This window comes from Acinonyx jubatus, chromosome E2 (assembly GCF_027475565.1).
Source record: "Acinonyx jubatus isolate Ajub_Pintada_27869175 chromosome E2, VMU_Ajub_asm_v1.0, whole genome shotgun sequence".
Lineage (NCBI taxonomy): Eukaryota > Metazoa > Chordata > Mammalia > Carnivora > Felidae > Acinonyx > Acinonyx jubatus.
In genome coordinates, this window is record NC_069396.1 from 16,768,949 (window position 1) to 16,786,352 (window position 17,404).

The 17,404-nt window shown below is 45.0% G+C and overlaps 2 protein-coding genes across 2 annotated transcripts in view; one reads left to right on the plus strand and one right to left on the minus strand.

The window, feature by feature from the left end:
* WWP2 (WW domain containing E3 ubiquitin protein ligase 2) overlaps window positions 1–2,040 on the minus strand; it is a 148,114-nt gene extending 146,074 nt beyond the window's left edge. Inside the window, exon 1 of the mRNA XM_027076108.2 lies at window positions 1,935–2,040. The gene's annotated coding sequence lies outside the window, so the exon portion shown is untranslated. The remainder of the gene's footprint in view (window positions 1–1,934) is intronic.
* A 4,274-nt stretch (window positions 2,041–6,314) lies between these two features.
* NOB1 (NIN1 (RPN12) binding protein 1 homolog) lies at window positions 6,315–15,490 on the plus strand. Its single transcript, XM_015069112.3, has 9 exons — window positions 6,315–6,474; window positions 6,596–6,728; window positions 7,939–8,069; window positions 9,721–9,792; window positions 9,990–10,118; window positions 10,211–10,414; window positions 10,955–11,052; window positions 13,776–13,920; window positions 14,724–15,490. Exons 1-9 carry the CDS (start codon window positions 6,412–6,414, stop codon window positions 14,991–14,993), a joined length of 1,245 nt encoding a protein of 414 aa, XP_014924598.1. The 5' UTR covers window positions 6,315–6,411; the 3' UTR covers window positions 14,994–15,490.
* The last annotated feature ends 1,914 nt before the right edge of the window (window positions 15,491–17,404 follow it).

Consider the following 17,404-nt stretch of genomic DNA (forward strand, 5'->3'; position numbering starts at 1 on the left):
GTCTGACAAAAGAGCTAGGTCTCAAGTTCAAAAGCCTTGTCCTCCGCTTATAGCTATGTGACCTTTAGAAAGTCATGCATTCACCAAACGTTTACCAAGTGACTACAACATGCCAGGCACTCGGGTAGCAGCCAAACAAGATATGAACCCTACCCTTGAAGGATGTGCAGTCTAGGAGGAAGAAAGAGATGAGGAAACAAGAAAACAATAAATTGTTTTTAAAAATCAAGCCACTCTCTCTTAGGTCTGTTTGCTCATTATGAAATGGGAATAATACCTTCCCAACATAACCCAAAAGGCTGCTACAGAAATTAATTTTTAAATGTTTGTCAAATACTTCAAAAACTTTAACTCACGTTTTTTGTTGTTTTTTTTTTTATTTTTTTTTCAACGTTTTTTATTTATTTTTGGGACAGAGAGAGACAGAGCATGAACGGGAGAGGGGCAGAGAGAGGGAGACACAGAATTGGAAACAGGCTCCAGGCTCTGAGCCATCAGCCCAGAGCCGACGCGGGGCTCAAACTCACGGACTGGGAGATCGTGACCTGGCTGAAGTCGGACGCTTAACCGACTGCGCCACCCAGGCGCCCCATTGTTTTTTTTATAATTTTGTAAATGTTTACTTATTTTTGAGAGAGAGAGTGAGAGTGCTAGCAGGGTAAGGGCAGAAAGACAGAGCCAGAGGATCCAAAGCAGGCTCTGCACTGACAGCAGAGAGCCAGATGGAGGCTTGAACTCAGAACTCTAAGATTGTGACCTGAGCTGAAGTTGGGCACTCAATGGGGTCACCCAGGCACCCCTTTAACTGTTAAGCATAGTCATTTTTTCCCCCTACTTGTAATCCAAAACGACTCTGGCTCCTGTGACTGTCCAGTTTGAACATTCACTCCAGTTATATCACATCCATGAAATTCATTTCACTTCGGCAAATTTTAGTAAGCATGCAGAAAAAAAGGATGAGCAGCTTTAACACAGGTATTTAATACCGAAATAATGATCCAGGTCACAATTCAAAGGAACACAACCCAGACCTCTCAGTTACCCTACCTACTTACAGTGTGTCAAGATAAGCAATCATAAGGTAAGGGAAACTGAATAATTTAAACTGAAGAAAGAGGAAAAGTCATAAAGCAGTAGAGACACTGTGTCCAAGATTTCTGCAGTGTTGCTGAGGTAATACTGGGCTAAGTCGTGATCAACAATTTAGGCTAAAAGCCATTTTATGGCCAGAGTAAAGTGCCCACACTCCTTTTTTAAGCCTCGAAGTTGATCAGATCTGGGAAAATCTCAAAGAAAGATGATCTGAAGGGCTAGGTTCCCAAGAAGTGGAACCCTACCCAACCAGGACAAAGTGGGTGTGACGAAAGCAAAATGATCAAGATTCTGTGATCCTTCCTGAAGTTTAAAAACTGAATGGGACCCAAATCAAAGTCTGGTGTAACAATCATTCCCAAAGAAGAAGGAAGAAAGAGACTCTCAGATGGGGTTCACACCGCATATTCTTCCTGATTTCTCCTTTCCCTCCTTGTCATATTCTCAGGAGCCCCCTTCCAGCTCGGTCCCAAGTCGCCCCTTCCTCCAGTCCCGATCCCTCCACAAAGGTCACGCCTCTTCATCCCTGGCACCAAAGCTCCTTTCCCCCTTCCGGCAGGACCTGACGCCCGCCGCAACCCTGGCCGCCTCCGCGTCCACTTCTAAGAACCCCCGCGCTCGGCCCGCCGTGCGCCCACCCCGCTCGGGCGGGAGCCGGGACACCCCTCCTCGGAGGCCGGAACCGCCGCGCCAGGCCCCTCCCACAGGAAGCCGCCGCCCCCCGGCGCCCGGGCTGCACCGCCCCGGCCCACCACGCGCGGCCCGCCGCCCGCCGCCCACCCCGCGCCCCCGGCCCGCCCGCGCGCCGAGCCCCCCGCGCCCATCTCGCCGGCGCTCGCTACCTGCCGCGGCCACAGAAGCGGCGCCCAACTCCGCTCCCACTTCCGCCTTCCACCGCCCGCACTCGGGCCGGGTCACGTGACCGCGCGCGGTCACCTGACCCGGAAGAGGCTGGCCAGAGCTGCAGGTGTGGGCAACCTAGGCAGGGCCTGGGTACATTTGTCCCGGAGTCGGCCTTCTTATCATTCCTGTGTTGGAAAGTGGAAGGGCTTTCCACTCGCTAGCTGATCCCGGAGCAAGCAAATAAGTTGAAGGCTCACTGTGTGCCAGGAGCTTCATTCACTCCCGTTCAACCTCGGAGGCGGGTCTATCGTTAGTTCCATTTTACAGGTGAGAGGAGGCCAATCAAGTCAACAAATATTTACTGAGCTCCTTAAGGTTATGCAGTAAATACAGACGCCCAGTTAAATTTGAATTTCAGATAAACTGCTATGCAATATATAGATATCCCCTAAATACTCCACGGGACATATTTATACTAAAAAAGCAAAAAAGTATTTGTTGTTTATCTGAAAATTTTAGTTGGGCATTTTGTATTCTTACTTGCTGTATCTGGCAACCCTATGCCTACCAGGTACCAGGCACCATTCTGGACTCTAGAAACACAGAAGTAGTCTTTATGGAGCATCTATTTTTGTGACATAAAGCAAAGGTAGGAAAGCTTCAAAAACCCCAGGCTGGGTCCACAAAGTGCCTCACCACACCAAACCAACCCCCGTTTCCTTAATCTACAAAGCAGATAGAATGTTATTAATTATAAAGAACATTTCAAATCAACAGTCTGTACTAACGAAGACTCTAATTCTTCACTTTTAATCACTATTTATTTAAAATTAATACTATGTGGAGTGCCTGGGTGGCTCAGTCCGTTAAGTGTCTGACTCTTGATTTCAGTTCAGGTCATGATCTTAGAGTTTCGTGAGTTCCAGCCTCACATCAGGCAGTACAGAGCCTGCTTGAGATTCTCTCTCTCCCTCTCTCTCTCTCTCTCTCTCTCCCTTGCTCTCTGCCCCTCCCTCATTCACTCTGTCTCTGTCTCTCTCAAAGTGTATAAATAAACTTAAAAAAAACCTTTAAATAAATAAATGAAATACTAATCACATAATTAGCCTTAAGCACTGCAAACTATCCTGTTATTTTGGAGTTTTTGAGTTTAGATGGATCCTATTATGCATGCAAATTAAATTCGTTGAGTACTTAGTCTCTACTGTTCCTATTCCCATTCCAAATCCAGGAGATGGCATTTCAAGGAGATACAGGCCTCTCTTGTAGAGACACAGGTTCTAAAGGTGCGATGATGAGAGAATTGGAAGGCAGGGGGCTGACACTTTCCAGGGGCCGAAGCATTGGTCCCCTGGCTCAAGCCTCTTTTATTTTTGCAAATTGTCTTATAACAGCAAGCACATACAACGTAGTATTTGACATCTTGACAGGTCCTACACCTGCAGTGTATTCCATACCGGGTCAAGGGTACATCTGGTGCTAGACAAAACATTCTTATCCCAGGCCTGGAGCCTGTATGGTGTCCTTCTGGAGAGAACGAGCAGTCCCGGCCACCTTCTGTCCTGGTAATGAAACTGCTTTCAGTTTCTTGGTGCTCTCTCTCTTTCCTGCAAGACATTCTTAGGGTGCCTCTGGCTTCTTGTTCTCAAACACTCTCATCCTATCTTGAGCCCTACATTAATTCCTATTAAAACTATAAAACTATTTAAAACTTCTCTAGTTCCACTGAAGGGAGTTATACTAATTGTATTCCAGAGGAATTGGGAAAGGATTCCTTGACTTGGTGGTATTTGAGTAGATGTTCACTAAAAGATAGAAAAGACCAGGCAAGCATGCTCACAATTGTGCATTAAAGGAGTAAAACCTGGGGTGCCTGGGTGGCTCAGTCGGTTGGGCGTCCGACTTCGGCTCAGGTCATGACCTCGTAGTCCGGGAGTTCAAGCCCCGCATCAGGCTCTGGGCTGACCGCTCAGAGCCTGGAACCTGTTTCAGATTCTGTGTCTCCCTCTCTGTCTGACCCTCCTCTGCTCATGCTCTGTCTCTCTCTGTCTCAAAAATAAATAAATTTAAAAAAAAAATTTTTTTAATTAAATAAAGGAGTAAAACCTAATGAGTGTATGGTGATCTATGGGGCCCTACATGATCCCTCCTCACCTCATCTCCAATTACTCTTCCCCTCGGTACTCTGCTTCACCCACTCTGGCTTGGGGCTTTAGGACTGGATTTTCCCTTTGCCTGGAAAGCTCTTTCCCCAGGTAGTCAGATGGCTGACCCCTTCATCTCTCATCAAATGTTTGCTCAACTATCACAGTGAAGCCTTTCCTGATCACCCTATTTAAATATGCAACCCATCTCTTACTCCCCCTCCTACCAGCCTCCTTCCTGCTTTTTTTTTTCTTCATATTTCTCCATACTTATCACTATCTGACATATATGAATATATGCATATGTGTGTATGTACCATGTTTCCTACTACAAGAATTGTGAAGATAGGAGCCATATCCCAGCTCCTAAAGCAGTGCTCAGCCCACAGAAGGTCTCTTTAAGTAAACTGCTGAATGAATAGATTTCATCAACATTTATTGAACTGTTGAACACATTGCTGTAGATCCTACAGTATAGGAGATTTTTTTGAAAAGACATACAATAAATTCTGAAATGTTTTCATAAAAGTGTCCCTCAAAAGTTACAAATTGAATTGAAATGGTCATTTGAGGAAAAAGACCCCAAAACACAGTCCCTGACTTCCAACCTACATTAAAAAGACACACAATTAATTATAGTGCAAAGGAGGAATAATAACTGCTTATGGAGCAACAGAACTAAAATGTCCTGAAGTGTAAGGGTGCCCGGATGGCTCTGTTAGTTAAGCAGCCGACTTTGGCTCAGGTCATGATTTCTCGCCTAGTGGGTTCAAGCCCTGTGTCGGGCTCTGTGCTGACAGCTCAGAGCCTGGAGCCTGCTTTGGATGCTGTGTCTCCCTCCCACTCTGCTGCTCCCCCTACTTGCACTCTGTCGCTCTCTCTTTCTCTCAAAAAATGAATAAACATTAAAAAAATTAAAAAATAAAAAATAAAATGTCTTAAGTGTGATCAGAAAGAAAAGCTCAAATCTGTCCTTGGGGAAAAATCTGATTTGAGTCATCAGAGACTGCTTTATAGAGGGGTCCACTGACCTGCTTCTTAGAGACTAAGTGAGTAATGATTGGTCAGCACAATTTTCTGGAAGAAGACAAAACATGAGCAAAGACAGAGACAAAAAGTCTGTGAGACACTGCCAAGAGTGTTCAAAGGAACTCTAGGATACTAAAGTATCACCAAAGTCAGGGAAGGAGAGACAATTCAGAAAAAGATGGTCAGCGATGTCAAATTCTGCAGAGAAACAGAAAGATGAGAAATAAAACCAAAAATTTTTTATGAACATTAGAAACAGCCTTCCACCATGTCATTTCAGACAGGGCAAGTAGGACAAAAGCCACTGGCTCTGGAGACTGAAGAGAACTTATGGTAAGAAAAATTGAGACAGACGTTTGGGGAAAGAAAGAGGATTTGGGCACCTGCGGAAGGGGACCTCCAAGGCACTGAAGGATTTTCGAAGGTAGGATGGATAAATTATAAAAAAGGAATAAGATTTAAGACTTGACAGAGAAAGCTTAGAATAAATCAATGTCGCTGAAGATGACAGAAAACCCACTTCAACATTCTGCCAAAATTCTCCAGCATGAATTTATAACAGGCCAGATATCCTAATTATGCAATCTCCGATTTAAAAAGGAATTTAGAAGTCATCTAATACCCCTTTCAGTTCCGTCCAGCAAGGAATTTTTCGCTAGTAAATTACATGCCTTACTTAGGGAAGTGGGCAAGGACAGCAAAGACCCCTCTAATGAAGCAGGGGTAGGTAAGTAGCAGTCAGTAGAGCATAATGGATAAGAAAGTGGCTCAGGGTCTGTTTGTCCAGGTGTCCTTTTTGTTGTGGTGGTAGTTTTTCGTCCGTTTGTTTTTTGGTAAGTAGCCTCCATGCTCAGATCCCTGAGATCGAGAGTCAGCCCCGGGTGTTACCAAATACTAGACGTGTTAGGTGGACCTAGCTGTAAAATAGTACCTATCTCTTAGGCTTGTTGTAATCATTAAATAATCTGTAGTTTATCTGTATTGACTTACTTGTAACAACGAGACTATATACAGGTTTTCCATTTAAAAGTAAAGGAGACGCTAAAGGGTGGACGCAGAAACCTATCTCCTGGGGGGGGGGGGGGGGGGGAGGTCTCTCGAAGTTTGACCCCGCCCACACCTGTCTGGGCCGCTGGCGACGTCGCGCCTGCGTGCGGGTAGCCTTGAGCCCAGGGTATTCCTATGCCGCAGCCAGGAGGCGCCGCTAAATCATAACAGCTCCCCCGGGCTCCCAGAGGCCCTGACGGATGTAGGGGTGGAGCAGGCTCCGTGCGCAGGCGCGCTGAGGCCGCCTTCGGTCAAAATGGCGCCCGTGGAGCACGTTGTGGCCGACGCCGGGGCCTTCCTTCGCGACGCGGCTCTGCAGGTACGGGGAGGTACAGCGGGGACGAAGGGGTTTTGGGCTGGCGGCCCCTAAAGTAGTGCGAGAACCCGGGCGACGCGTTGCGTGGTGTGGACGCGTGCGAGCTGGGCCTGTCTCTCCGCAGGACATCGGGAAGAACATCTACACTATTCGGGATGTGGTGAACGAGATTCGGGACAAGGCCACACGCAGGCGGCTCGCCGTCTTGCCCTACGAGCTGCGTTTCAAGGAGCCCTTCCCGGAATACGTGCGGCTGGGTGAGTGCCTCTGCCCCGCTGTTTATAGCGAAGCTGGGTCCCACTCTACAGTCTGGACCGACTCAGGTGCCAGTTGAACTCTGGCTGTTTTATCAGCATTTGATTCAGAAATTGCACTTTTGGGGGGATTTTGGGGGGAGAGCGGCTCTCTGGGTCAAGAGTCAGTCAGGCCTTGCCAATTTCTAGCTATATACCTCTTGGTATCACTCAGACTGTCTAGGCCTCAGTTGTTTGCTCTGTAAAATGGGGAAAATAATAGCACCAACCTCAGAGGGTGCATTCAGTGAGGAATATGTCACTTCGTATCTGACACTTTGTAAACATTCAAATTTGTTTGGATTAAAAAATCAGAATTTTTTCTAACATTCATTTTTGGGAGAGCGCACGTGGGGGAGGGGCAGAGAGAGGGAGCCACGGAATCTGAAACAGGCTTCAGGCTCTGAACTGTTAGCACAGAGACTGTGCGGGCTGGGGCTCCAACTCACCAACCGTGAGATCATGACCTGAGCCAAAGTCTCAGGCTTAAGGACTGAGCCACCCACACGCCCCCCAAAATAGGAATCCTTATAAGTTACTTAGTCTCTCTGAGGAAGTACTTCATAGGATTTCGCTTAAGAATGAAATGAAAAGCTTTTAGCACAGTGCCTCTTACATAGTAGGTACCCAGTAAATTTTAGCTGCTGTTAATACCTGCTTTTTAGGAAACATGAGCAGTATTGTTATAAAGCAGAGTTGTCACAAAGCAATCCAATAATTTTGTGTCCTCATAGACCACAACAGTTGTTGACTGAATTAATTTTTCATCCCATTTTGGAATCTGAATGCCTGCTCTATTAATCTGGATTGTTATACTTAGAATCAAAGAATTTTTGAGCTGAGAGTGAAGAGATCCTCTTTTCCAACATAATAAAGTTTAGAGAGGGAACTCATCATTTACAGACATTATGCTTTCAGTGACTTTGTATTAACTTTGTTCTCCTGTTCCTTCATCTGCATGAGATAAGGATGTCACAGTAAATCTAACTGGCATGAATTTTAGTGATAGAGAACACATGTCTCAACAATGAGTAGAATAAGACAAGAAAATGGATGAAAGTACTAAGAGGGTTTCCTTGGGATGCTGATTCTGAGTTCTTTTCTTACTTTCAGTATTGTTATTCAAGGTCATATGGCTTGTTGCTTCTAATGCAAGTTGGGACTCTCTTTACAGTGACTGAGTTTTCAAAGAAAACTGGAGACTATCCCAGCCTTTCTGCCACAGATATCCAAGTGCTGGCACTCACCTATCAGTTAGAAGCAGAATTTGTTGGGGTATCTCACCTAAAACAAGAACCAGAAAAGGTAAATCAGAAGGATTATTGGTTTTATTCCTTTTATTTTAAATTTTATTCTGGGAACTATGGCATGTAACAGAAGTAGAGGGAATAGTATGGTGGACCCAGTGTCCCCATCAGTTGTCTCTGCACTTAACCAAGTCATGAGCTATCAGATTTCATTTCTACTGACCCCCAGGCCTGAGTATTTTGAACTCAGACATTGTATTTATCAATAGACATTTCACGGTGTGTCTTTAAAGATAAATATAAAGTGTGTCTATTTAAAAACAAAGAAACAAAAAAACCCTACAAAATCCTTACACCTACACGAAATTAATAGTGTTTACATTTCCCAATTATTTTATAATTTTTTTTCAAAGTTTGTTTGGCTTAGGATCCAAATAAGATTCCTATATTACAGTTAGCAAATCTATCTCAGTCTCTTTTACCTGTAGTTTTTAGTGAGGGATGGTTAAATTTGAAAAATGCAGAAATAGAGTGAAAGTCAACTGTATTCTTGCTGTTGTTTTAAATAGATTTCTTTCCAGAAGCAAGAAAGAAGTAGTGTGCTTGCTTTTTTTTTTTTTTTTTTGTAAGCTCTTGCCACCTTCAAATTCTAGGTTCCTGCTGTGCTTTTAGGGACTTATTTGCATTGGTTAACGTTGAAGAGACTAATGGATTTGTGCCTGGGCCCTATTTGCTTTTCCCAAACCAGAAGATTTTAGAAGCTAAAGAATACTATAATAATTAATTTCATGTAGTGTTGACTACGAATTGTTTCTTTGTTTTTTAAGTTTTAAGTAAACTCTCTTCCCAACGTGGGGCTCGAACTCACGACCCTCATATCAAGAGTCACATGCTCCACCAACTGAGCCAGCAGTCACCCCTAAGAATTTCTTGGTATTCTGTGCCTGAAATCATCAGAGCTGCTTTGAACTCCTATTACTGTACTAGTTAGAACTGCCGTCACTTGTTTTCAACCAGGTTTAGAGTCCTCTAATCCAAAGTCTAAAAATGATGTGTAAAACAGATTTGTGTGTGTCACCAGGATGTTTGGGGAAGATGGGGGTGAAGGGAATAGTTTTACATAAAGCTTGACTTTGTAACTGAGCACAGTGTGATGTGTTAGCTGGGTTTCCATGTGGCATCCATCAATTCATGATTCATAAAAATTGTTCTTTTTCTGCAACCTTCAGCAGGAGTTAGATTTTTTTTTTTTTTTTAAAGTAAGCTCTGTGCCCAATGTGGGGCTTGAACTCACAGCCCTGAGATCAAATCTCATGCTCTGCTGACTGAGCCAGCCAGGTGCCCCAAGAGTTAGATATTTTGTATCAGAAGCTCTAAAACCGTGTATCTTTAAAAAAGTAAAACAGTATATTTTGACCCAGCAATTCTACTCTTAGGCATTTCTCATAACTATATAACTAAAGATACAAGCAAGTTTTTTTTAAATAATGGTGTTCATTACAGCTCTTTTTATAAGGATAAAAAAGAAATGTTCTAAAGTGATTATTTGGTACTAGTGGGATCGCTGAATAATTATTTTGTTTTCCAATTTTTCAATAATTATGGGGAAAAATATTTTGTTCTGTTTATTTTACCTTCTTTTCCATGTTGAATTTTCAAACTGTATTTCTCTGCTTAGAGCTGTCACTTACTTTTTTTTCTTTTTAAAGGTTAAAGTGAGCTCATCGAGTCAGCACCCAGAAACTCCTCTACACATTTCTGGTTTCCATCTGCCCTCAAAGGTGATTCCTTAGACAGGCCACCTTCTCGTGCCCTCCTCTACATGTCCTATCTCCACAAATCGTTTACAGTGAGCCAGACTTCCCTAGACTAACATCCTGGTTTGTCGGGTCCTGCCTAATCTGACTTGAGTCATCTGTCATTTCATCTGTAAACTTCTCAGTTTTCAGGTTTTAACATTATTACTCTTTAACCTCAGCCTAAACCCCCACGAGAAACACTCCAACATGGACACACAGCCGGTGAGCCTGAGAACCTGGAATTCACTTCCTTCATGTTCTGGAGAAACCCTTTGCCTAATATTGATCGTGAACTGCAGGAGCTCCTGGTAAGACCCCGATTTATGATCTCTGATGACAACCTGCCAACTCCTCCCTGCTGCTCCCGTGAACTGGGAATTTGTGAATTCTTTTGTTTCAGATTGACAAAGGTGATGATGTTCCAAGTGAGGAGGACGAGGAGGAAGCGAATGGATTTGAAGAAAGGAAAGACGAGGACAGTGATGACGATGGGGGTGGATGGATAACTCCCAGCAACATCAAGCAGATCCAGCGGGAGTTGGAGCAGTGTGCTGTCCCCAAGGATGTGCGGGTCGGCTGTGTCACTACAGACTTTGCCATGCAGGTGGATGGATAGGCGTTGGCTGGCCCTAGGCTTTACTGCATAACCTGATTTGGGCAGGGGTCTCTGGAGGTTCGGGGACATGTACACATCTAGTCTGTAATGCTTCTTTTCCTGGTTCTAGAAACGTTACCTGTGCTCTTTAATTATTTAGTTTTGTTTGGAGGCTAGAGAATCAATATAACAACAAAGTTTTAGTGTTTACTATTCATGATATGTTGATGGCTCTCTTCCAGTATGTTAAATATTACACATTCAGTTAGGTACTTGGAAAAAGAGATTTCCAGCTATGAAAAGAGGGTATATTTGCCTTTGACAAGATAAATGCCTCTGTTAAGAGCGATTGCTAATGAGGGGCCATTGACGTACAAGAGAAATCTAAATCTTTGTCCTAGTTTATATGTCTTGAGAGGCATTCTAAGCTTGCTCTTCCTTAGCAAAAGCCCTTTGTGAACCAAACCAGACTGTAACTGTAATTATACACAAGTTAAAAGAAAATTTGGCTTTGCAGAGTTGAGTGCTGCTCTAACTTGTTGGTTGCAGAACGTCCTGCTTCAGATGGGGCTGCACGTGCTGGCGGTGAACGGCATGCTGGTTCGCGAGGCCCGGAGCTACATCTTACGCTGCCATGGCTGTTTCAAGTACGTGCTGAGAACCTGGACCCACTGCCTGAACTCTTTTCTTCCTGCCCCCCTGCCTTTTTTTTTCCTAACATTTGAGACAGAGAACATGCACACAGGTGTGTACCTATGTGAGTGGGGGCGGGGCGGAGAGAGAGACTTCCAGGCAGGCTCCAGGCTCAGTGCTGACTTTGCGCTCTGTCGCACAGCCGCAAGATCATGACCTGAGCTGAAATGAAGGGTCAGATGCTTAACTTACTAAGCCATCCAAGCACCCCTCTTCCTGTCCTTTCTACTGATTTTCTGAAGGACACCCTTGTGTATAGGTTTTTCCTCTACCTTGTCATTCCTATGTGGGCTTGGTTCAGTCTCCATCAGAGCACCCATGGGACCGAGGGCACCTGTGACCTCCCATTTTAATATTTTAGTCGTAGGATTAAGGGTGTGGATTCTGGAGCAAAGAGCTCTCCTCCTTTTATAATAAGTACTAAAATGTTTATGGATGGAAGGATGTTTGGGATTTGCCTTAAAATAATACACAAGTGGAAGAGTGGCTCGGGGTAGAATGGGACAGGATGGCCATGAACTGATAGTTGTTGAAGCTGGGGGAGGGGTACATGGGGGGGAGGGTCATTGTACTTTTTGGTCTACTTTAGATAGTCTATTCCCTTTTTAAAAACAATAAGATTATACAGGTTCAGATCCAGGTTTTATCTCGCACTAGCTTTGTAAAAGTTGGTGCGTCAGATTCTTACATAACATTGAAAAAGCTGACTGTCATGTAAGAGTGTGGTATCTAGAACGTATGAGGAAGTCCACTCAGTCACTCGGGTGAGCTGTTAGTTCACTGGCCATGCTCTTCTCTCCATTTCTTTTCTGGCTCTTGATTTGGCTCTTGGGGGTGGTGGGGTGGCCAGTGTTCTCTCTCAGGATCCCAGAGACCTGGTTGGAGTGGAAGAGACTGTACTGCAGCCTGGCTGGAGAAGCGTGGCCCTGGGATCTTACACTGTGGTTTCTTACAGCCCTTTCATAGATTCACTTAGATTTGGTGGCCATCATCTGCCGGAGCCCTTCAGTGCTGAGGCCTGCATGGAAGGTTTCTGAAGCAGCCGGGTGTCTCATTGGGTCCCTAGTGCTGTTCTGCTGAGAGTAAAGTTACCTGGAGAGACCCTTGCTCGCCTGCAGGCTTCAAAACTCATGGCTTAGGGGCCCTGCCCTGCCACCACTGTGTGTAGGCTTGCCTATGGCGTGGTGAGCTACTCCTCAAAGCTGCTTGTGTATTCTTCTGAATCTTTAGTTTGAAGACCTACCAGGCTCAGGACAGGGTAAAGCTCGTTGCTTCATGAAACCTTATTTCCCCCATTGCCCTTTGTTACAAAACCCCATGTTCCTCCAGGTGAATTCTTAGCAGCTTTTAGAAATGTTCTCCATTCTTGTGAGGTTAGCCCCAGTAACTGGATAGTTTCTTACTCAGAATAATTAGTTCCCAGCACCTGTTGAGAGGTACTTGGTTTACTCTCGGAGACTTGCAGGTAGGGGATTCGGCGTCTCAGGAGAGTCACACAGTTTGTCTCCTGACCTTGGGGAACTGAGGGGGAATTCCTCAAGGACAGGTACGAGCACTGCCATCTGGTCCTTGACAGCATCAACTTCTCTTGCCAAGGTCCCCTGTTGGGGCGTGAGTGGATAGGGGAGAGGCAGGGCCTCAGGGTCTGCCATCCACACCTAACCAACTGTAGCAGCTTTCCAGGTTTCCTGTGGAATTCATTAATACGTCCTTGGCACCTCTGGAGCCACTTCCTGGCTTAAAACCCAGGCTAACACTTCGGGGCAAGGTACAAAGAGCTGCGGCAACTCACCCCTTTACAAAGTACGCTGATGTGGGGGTGCCTGGGTGCTTCAGTCTGCTGAGCATCTGACTTCATCTCAGGTCATGGTCTCATGGTTCGTGGGTTCAAGCCCCACGTCCGGCTTTGCACTGTTAGTGCGGAGCCTGCTTTGGATTCTCTGTCTCTTTCTCTGCCCCTATTGCATGCATTCTCTCTCTCAAAAATAAACATTAAAAAATAGGAGCCTGGGTGGCTCAGTCCCAAGGATCCAGCTCTTGGTTTGGGATCAGGTCCTGATCTCACAGGTTCATGTGTTCAAGCCCCACATCAGGCTCCATGCTCACCGTGCAGGGCCTGCTTGGGATTCCCTTTCTCTGCCCCCTCCCCCAACTCACATGCTCTCTCTCTTCTCTCTCTACATAAACAAACCTAAGTGTGGTGATATTAAGAGCACTGATTGTGAAGCCAGGTTCCCTGGGCTTACTATCTGCCACTTACTAGCTCTGACCTTGAGCAAGCTCCTTATCTTGCTTCAGTTTCCCCATCTATAAAATGGAGAGAATGTCAACTTCATAGGATTGTTGTGAAGTTCAACTTGTAGAATAACGCCTGGCAGTTGAGTAAGACTTCAATATTAATGTAAAAACATAAAAACATTCTGCTCCCTTTCCGTGTTTACTCACTTGCTGCGTGTGTCCTTTCATTCCCTTTTCCTCGGGTCGTGCCGCAGCAGTCTACTGGCAGCAGCAGCAGGAGGCCAAGCGGCCGTGGGCTGTGGTGTGTAGGGTGCTGCTCAGCTTTGCCCCATGTTTTTTTGTTTCCTCCTCCTCTGACCCCCGTGACTCACCTTGTGCTCTGGGGAAGGGGTTTGCTGCTTGTGGCTTCAGCACGCAGCCTTTCCTTTTATGTCTTCAGGACGACGTCTGACATGAGCCGAGTGTTCTGTTCACATTGTGGAAACAAGACCCTGAAGAAGGTGTCTGTGACCGTCAGCGACGATGGAACCCTGCATATGCACTTTTCCCGCAACCCCAAGGTGCTGAATCCTCGGGGCCTCCGGGTGAGTGGCCTGTCTCTTGCTCCCCCAGCAGCAGGGCCTGCAGTTGGAAAACCAAGACCTCTTAAGCACGAGGATCCAAATGAACAGAGAGGACCAAGAAAACCTCAGCATTTCAGTGTCCCAATTATTCTCTGACCACTTTGTTACTTTTTGGCATAAGATGTTCTGGCCCTTGTCTCACGCTATCCCTGCTCCGGAGTCAGCCATTTCTCTACGGAACTCTGATTCTTGTTGAAGGATGGTTTTTAGAGACAAAGAGCTGACCGAGCACGGGGCGGACTCATTGCGCTACGGGATCATAGATTTCTCAGCCCACACTGGACAGAGATTGTAGGTCGGCATATGTGTATGTAAAGGTACACAAGAGTATTTACTGTTACCTGTCTGTATTATAAAATAAGTTTATAAACTTCAGTTTCAACCCCACAGAGTTCATTCTAGCCCTCCCTCTTATCCTTACACCATTTTGTGTAATAATTTATTTGCTCAATTCTAAAATACGGTTTCAGAGTTACTAACCCACACCACTAGGAAAATGGTAGCTGCTAACTAGAGTTCTGTGTTTATAGGCAGTTCTTCCTGTCACTAGCGGAGGGTATGTAGTCCAAATACTGCATTGGGTTTTTCCCCCTGGGAGTTGAGGTCGGGGTGAGGTGGGAAGATGCAGGTCATGTGCTTATTAGCACATAGTAGCAGTGAACGGTGCACTCCAGAGCTGTCAGTAGACTTGACCTTAACAGGATCAGACGTGTTTGCATATGGTTCCCTGTCCTTCTAATGGCCTTTCCTCTTCTTGTTCACAGTATTCACTTCCCACGCCCAAAGGGGGCAAATACGCCGTCAACCCCCATCTGACCGAGGACCAGCGCTTCCCTCAGCTGAGACTCTCCCGAAAGGCCAGGCAGAAAACCGACGTGTTTGCCCCTGACTACATAGCTGGGGTATCTCCCTTTGCAGAAAATGACATCTCCAGCCGGTCAGCGACCCTGCAGATCCGAGACAGCACCTTGGGAGCCGGGAGGAGACGGTTAAATCCCAATGCTTCCAGAAAGAAGTTTGTGAAGAAGAGGTGAAGTGCAAGTTCCTGGGGCAAACAGGATCGCCGCTGCAGCTGCTGAGGCGCTCGGGTGCCTCATTTCCCTGGCTGTCCAGCTCCAGAACCATCTGGATGCAAACAGCGGGACTGACCTCCACAGTGTTGTTTCCTGACCCTCGGGGATGGGTCGGGTCGGGTTTGTGGTGACACTGGGCTGTCCCTTGGCCTGTGAGCATCCGGAGAGCTGGAATTCCTGCTGTGCTGAGGGGAGTTTGATGAAAACACAAGCAACGGTGCCATGGAGCACATCTTCAACTTCCAAAGAAAGGAACTTCCAAGTGAAAGTATTTCTCTAATAAACATGGTTACAAGCTTTGGTGCCTTTGATTAAGTAGGCCAAATGTTTGCTTCTTAGGTAATTTGAAGGCTAACACTTAAGCTGTATACCCAGTATCAAATATTTAGATTTATTTTTTTGCAAGAAAATGTACTAAATTTGCTACAATAAAACTAAGAGCTTTCTCTTACTCGGAAGCACTGTAGTCATTCAAGAAAATTCAGTACAGTGAGCTGCTAGAAGCTACCACCCACATTCACTTACTTTGCCTTGTTTACTTTTGCTCTTCGAGTACACCGAGTATCTCCCAGGGAAAGGATGTTCTTTTGCATAAATTCAAGAACTTTACCACTGATACATTACTATTACTGATGTGAAACATAACTCACATTTTTCCAATTGTTCCACTGTCCATATCATTTCTCCCCAGTTGTTGATATTTTTAATAATACAAACTAGGTTTTAAAATGTCCCTCCATTTGAGTTGGACAGATTGTCTCCTCCTAAATTTGTCTGAGGGGATGCACTTTGGGCAGGAATGTTCCACGAGCAATAGGTACCCAGGGCATCATGCTAAGTCACGTTCACTTTGATTACTTGGTACTGAATATAAGATGTTTTCCAAGTTCTTTATATTGACAGTGTATGTGCAAAGTACTATCTTTAAAAGCTCCTTACTTAGGTTTTTTCTTGTATGGTTAACTTACCCATTTGGCATATAGTTAAATTGAATTCAAACCAAAAACATTAAAGTTTTTCCCACCCTAATTTTTTTAAATAAGTAAACACAGTTCTAAAATAAAAAGGGGCGCCTGGGTGGCTCAGTCAGTTAAGTGTCCAACTTCGGCTCAGGTCATGATCTCACAGTTCGTGTGTTCAAGCCCTGTGTCAGGCTCTGTGCTGACAGCTCAGAAGCTGGAGCCTGATTTGGATTCTGTGTCTCCCTCTGTGTCTCCCTTGTTCACGCTCTCTCAAAAATAAACATTCAAAAAAAAAAATTTTTTTTAATAATAAAAGTATACTTCCAGCTAGATGCCATTTTCTCCCCTTGTTTCATCTTACTCCATATAGAGCATCAGTTTCATGTGTTCCTAATTTACCCTTGTTTTATTCTGCAAAATAGCAAAATAAGAGCATGTGTTTTACATTTTTTTAAAAAGATTTTAAGTGATCTCTACACCCAACTCAAACTCACAACTCCAAGAATCGCATATTCTACCAAACAAGACATCCAGGTGCCCCAACGTTTTCTTACACTACAAGTAGTAGGGGCGCCTGGCTACCTGGGTCAGTGAGGCGTGGGACTCGATCTCAAGGTTGTAGGTTTGAGCCTAACCTTGGATGTAGAGATTACTTACAAATAAAATATTAAAAAAATTTAAAAGGTAGGGGCGCCTAGGGCTCCTGGGTGGCTCAGTTGGTTAAGCATCTGAGTTCAGCTCAGGTCATGATCTCATGGTTCATGGGTTCAAGCCCCACATCGCGTTCTGTGCTGACAGCTCAGAGCCTGGAGCCTGCTTCAGATTCTGTATCTCCTCGCTCTTCCCCTCCCCTGCTCACGCTCTATCTCTCTCTGCCTGCCAAAAATAAATAAATGTAAAAAAATTACAAAAAATTTTTTTTAAGTAAAAGGTAGGGGTGCCTGGGTGGCTCAGTCACTTAAGCATCTGACTTCGGCTCGGGTCATGATCTCCTGGTTCGTGAGATGTAGCCCTGTGTCAGGCTCTGTGCTGACAGTGTGGAGCCTGCTTGGAATTCTCTCTCCCTCTCTACCCCCCGCCCCCACTCTCTCTCAAAATAAATAAATACACATTTTTTAAAAAGTTAAATTAGTATACTACTTAAAATTCTTTTTAAGCAGTATAGTAGTATATATATCTTTCCTCACTGGAAATCACTCCATATCAGTTCAAAGAGATCTTCCTTATTTTCATCGGTGGTGAAAAGCTACCAATCCGAGGATTTATTTCATGTTACAGGCTGTGTTAAGTACATCATCTATGTTAGTCCATTTAATCGGCAGGACACTTAACGAAGTATGGGTGCTATTATCCAGCGGTCCCCATCTACGAGAGGTTACGTGACTTAAAGTCAGTAGCTTCCGAGTGTCC

Excerpts from the sequence above, each read along its gene's own strand:
- NOB1 (XM_015069112.3), top strand. The coding sequence starts at position 6,412 with ATGGCGCCCGTGGAGCACGTTGTGGCCGACGCCGGGGCCTTCCTTCGC. Across the intron at positions 9,793-9,989 it reads GTTTCCATCTGCCCTCAAAG|CCTAAACCCCCACGAGAAAC; the intron begins GTGATTCCTTAG and ends CTTTAACCTCAG. Across the intron at positions 11,053-13,775 it reads CGCTGCCATGGCTGTTTCAA|GACGACGTCTGACATGAGCC; the intron begins GTACGTGCTGAG and ends TTATGTCTTCAG.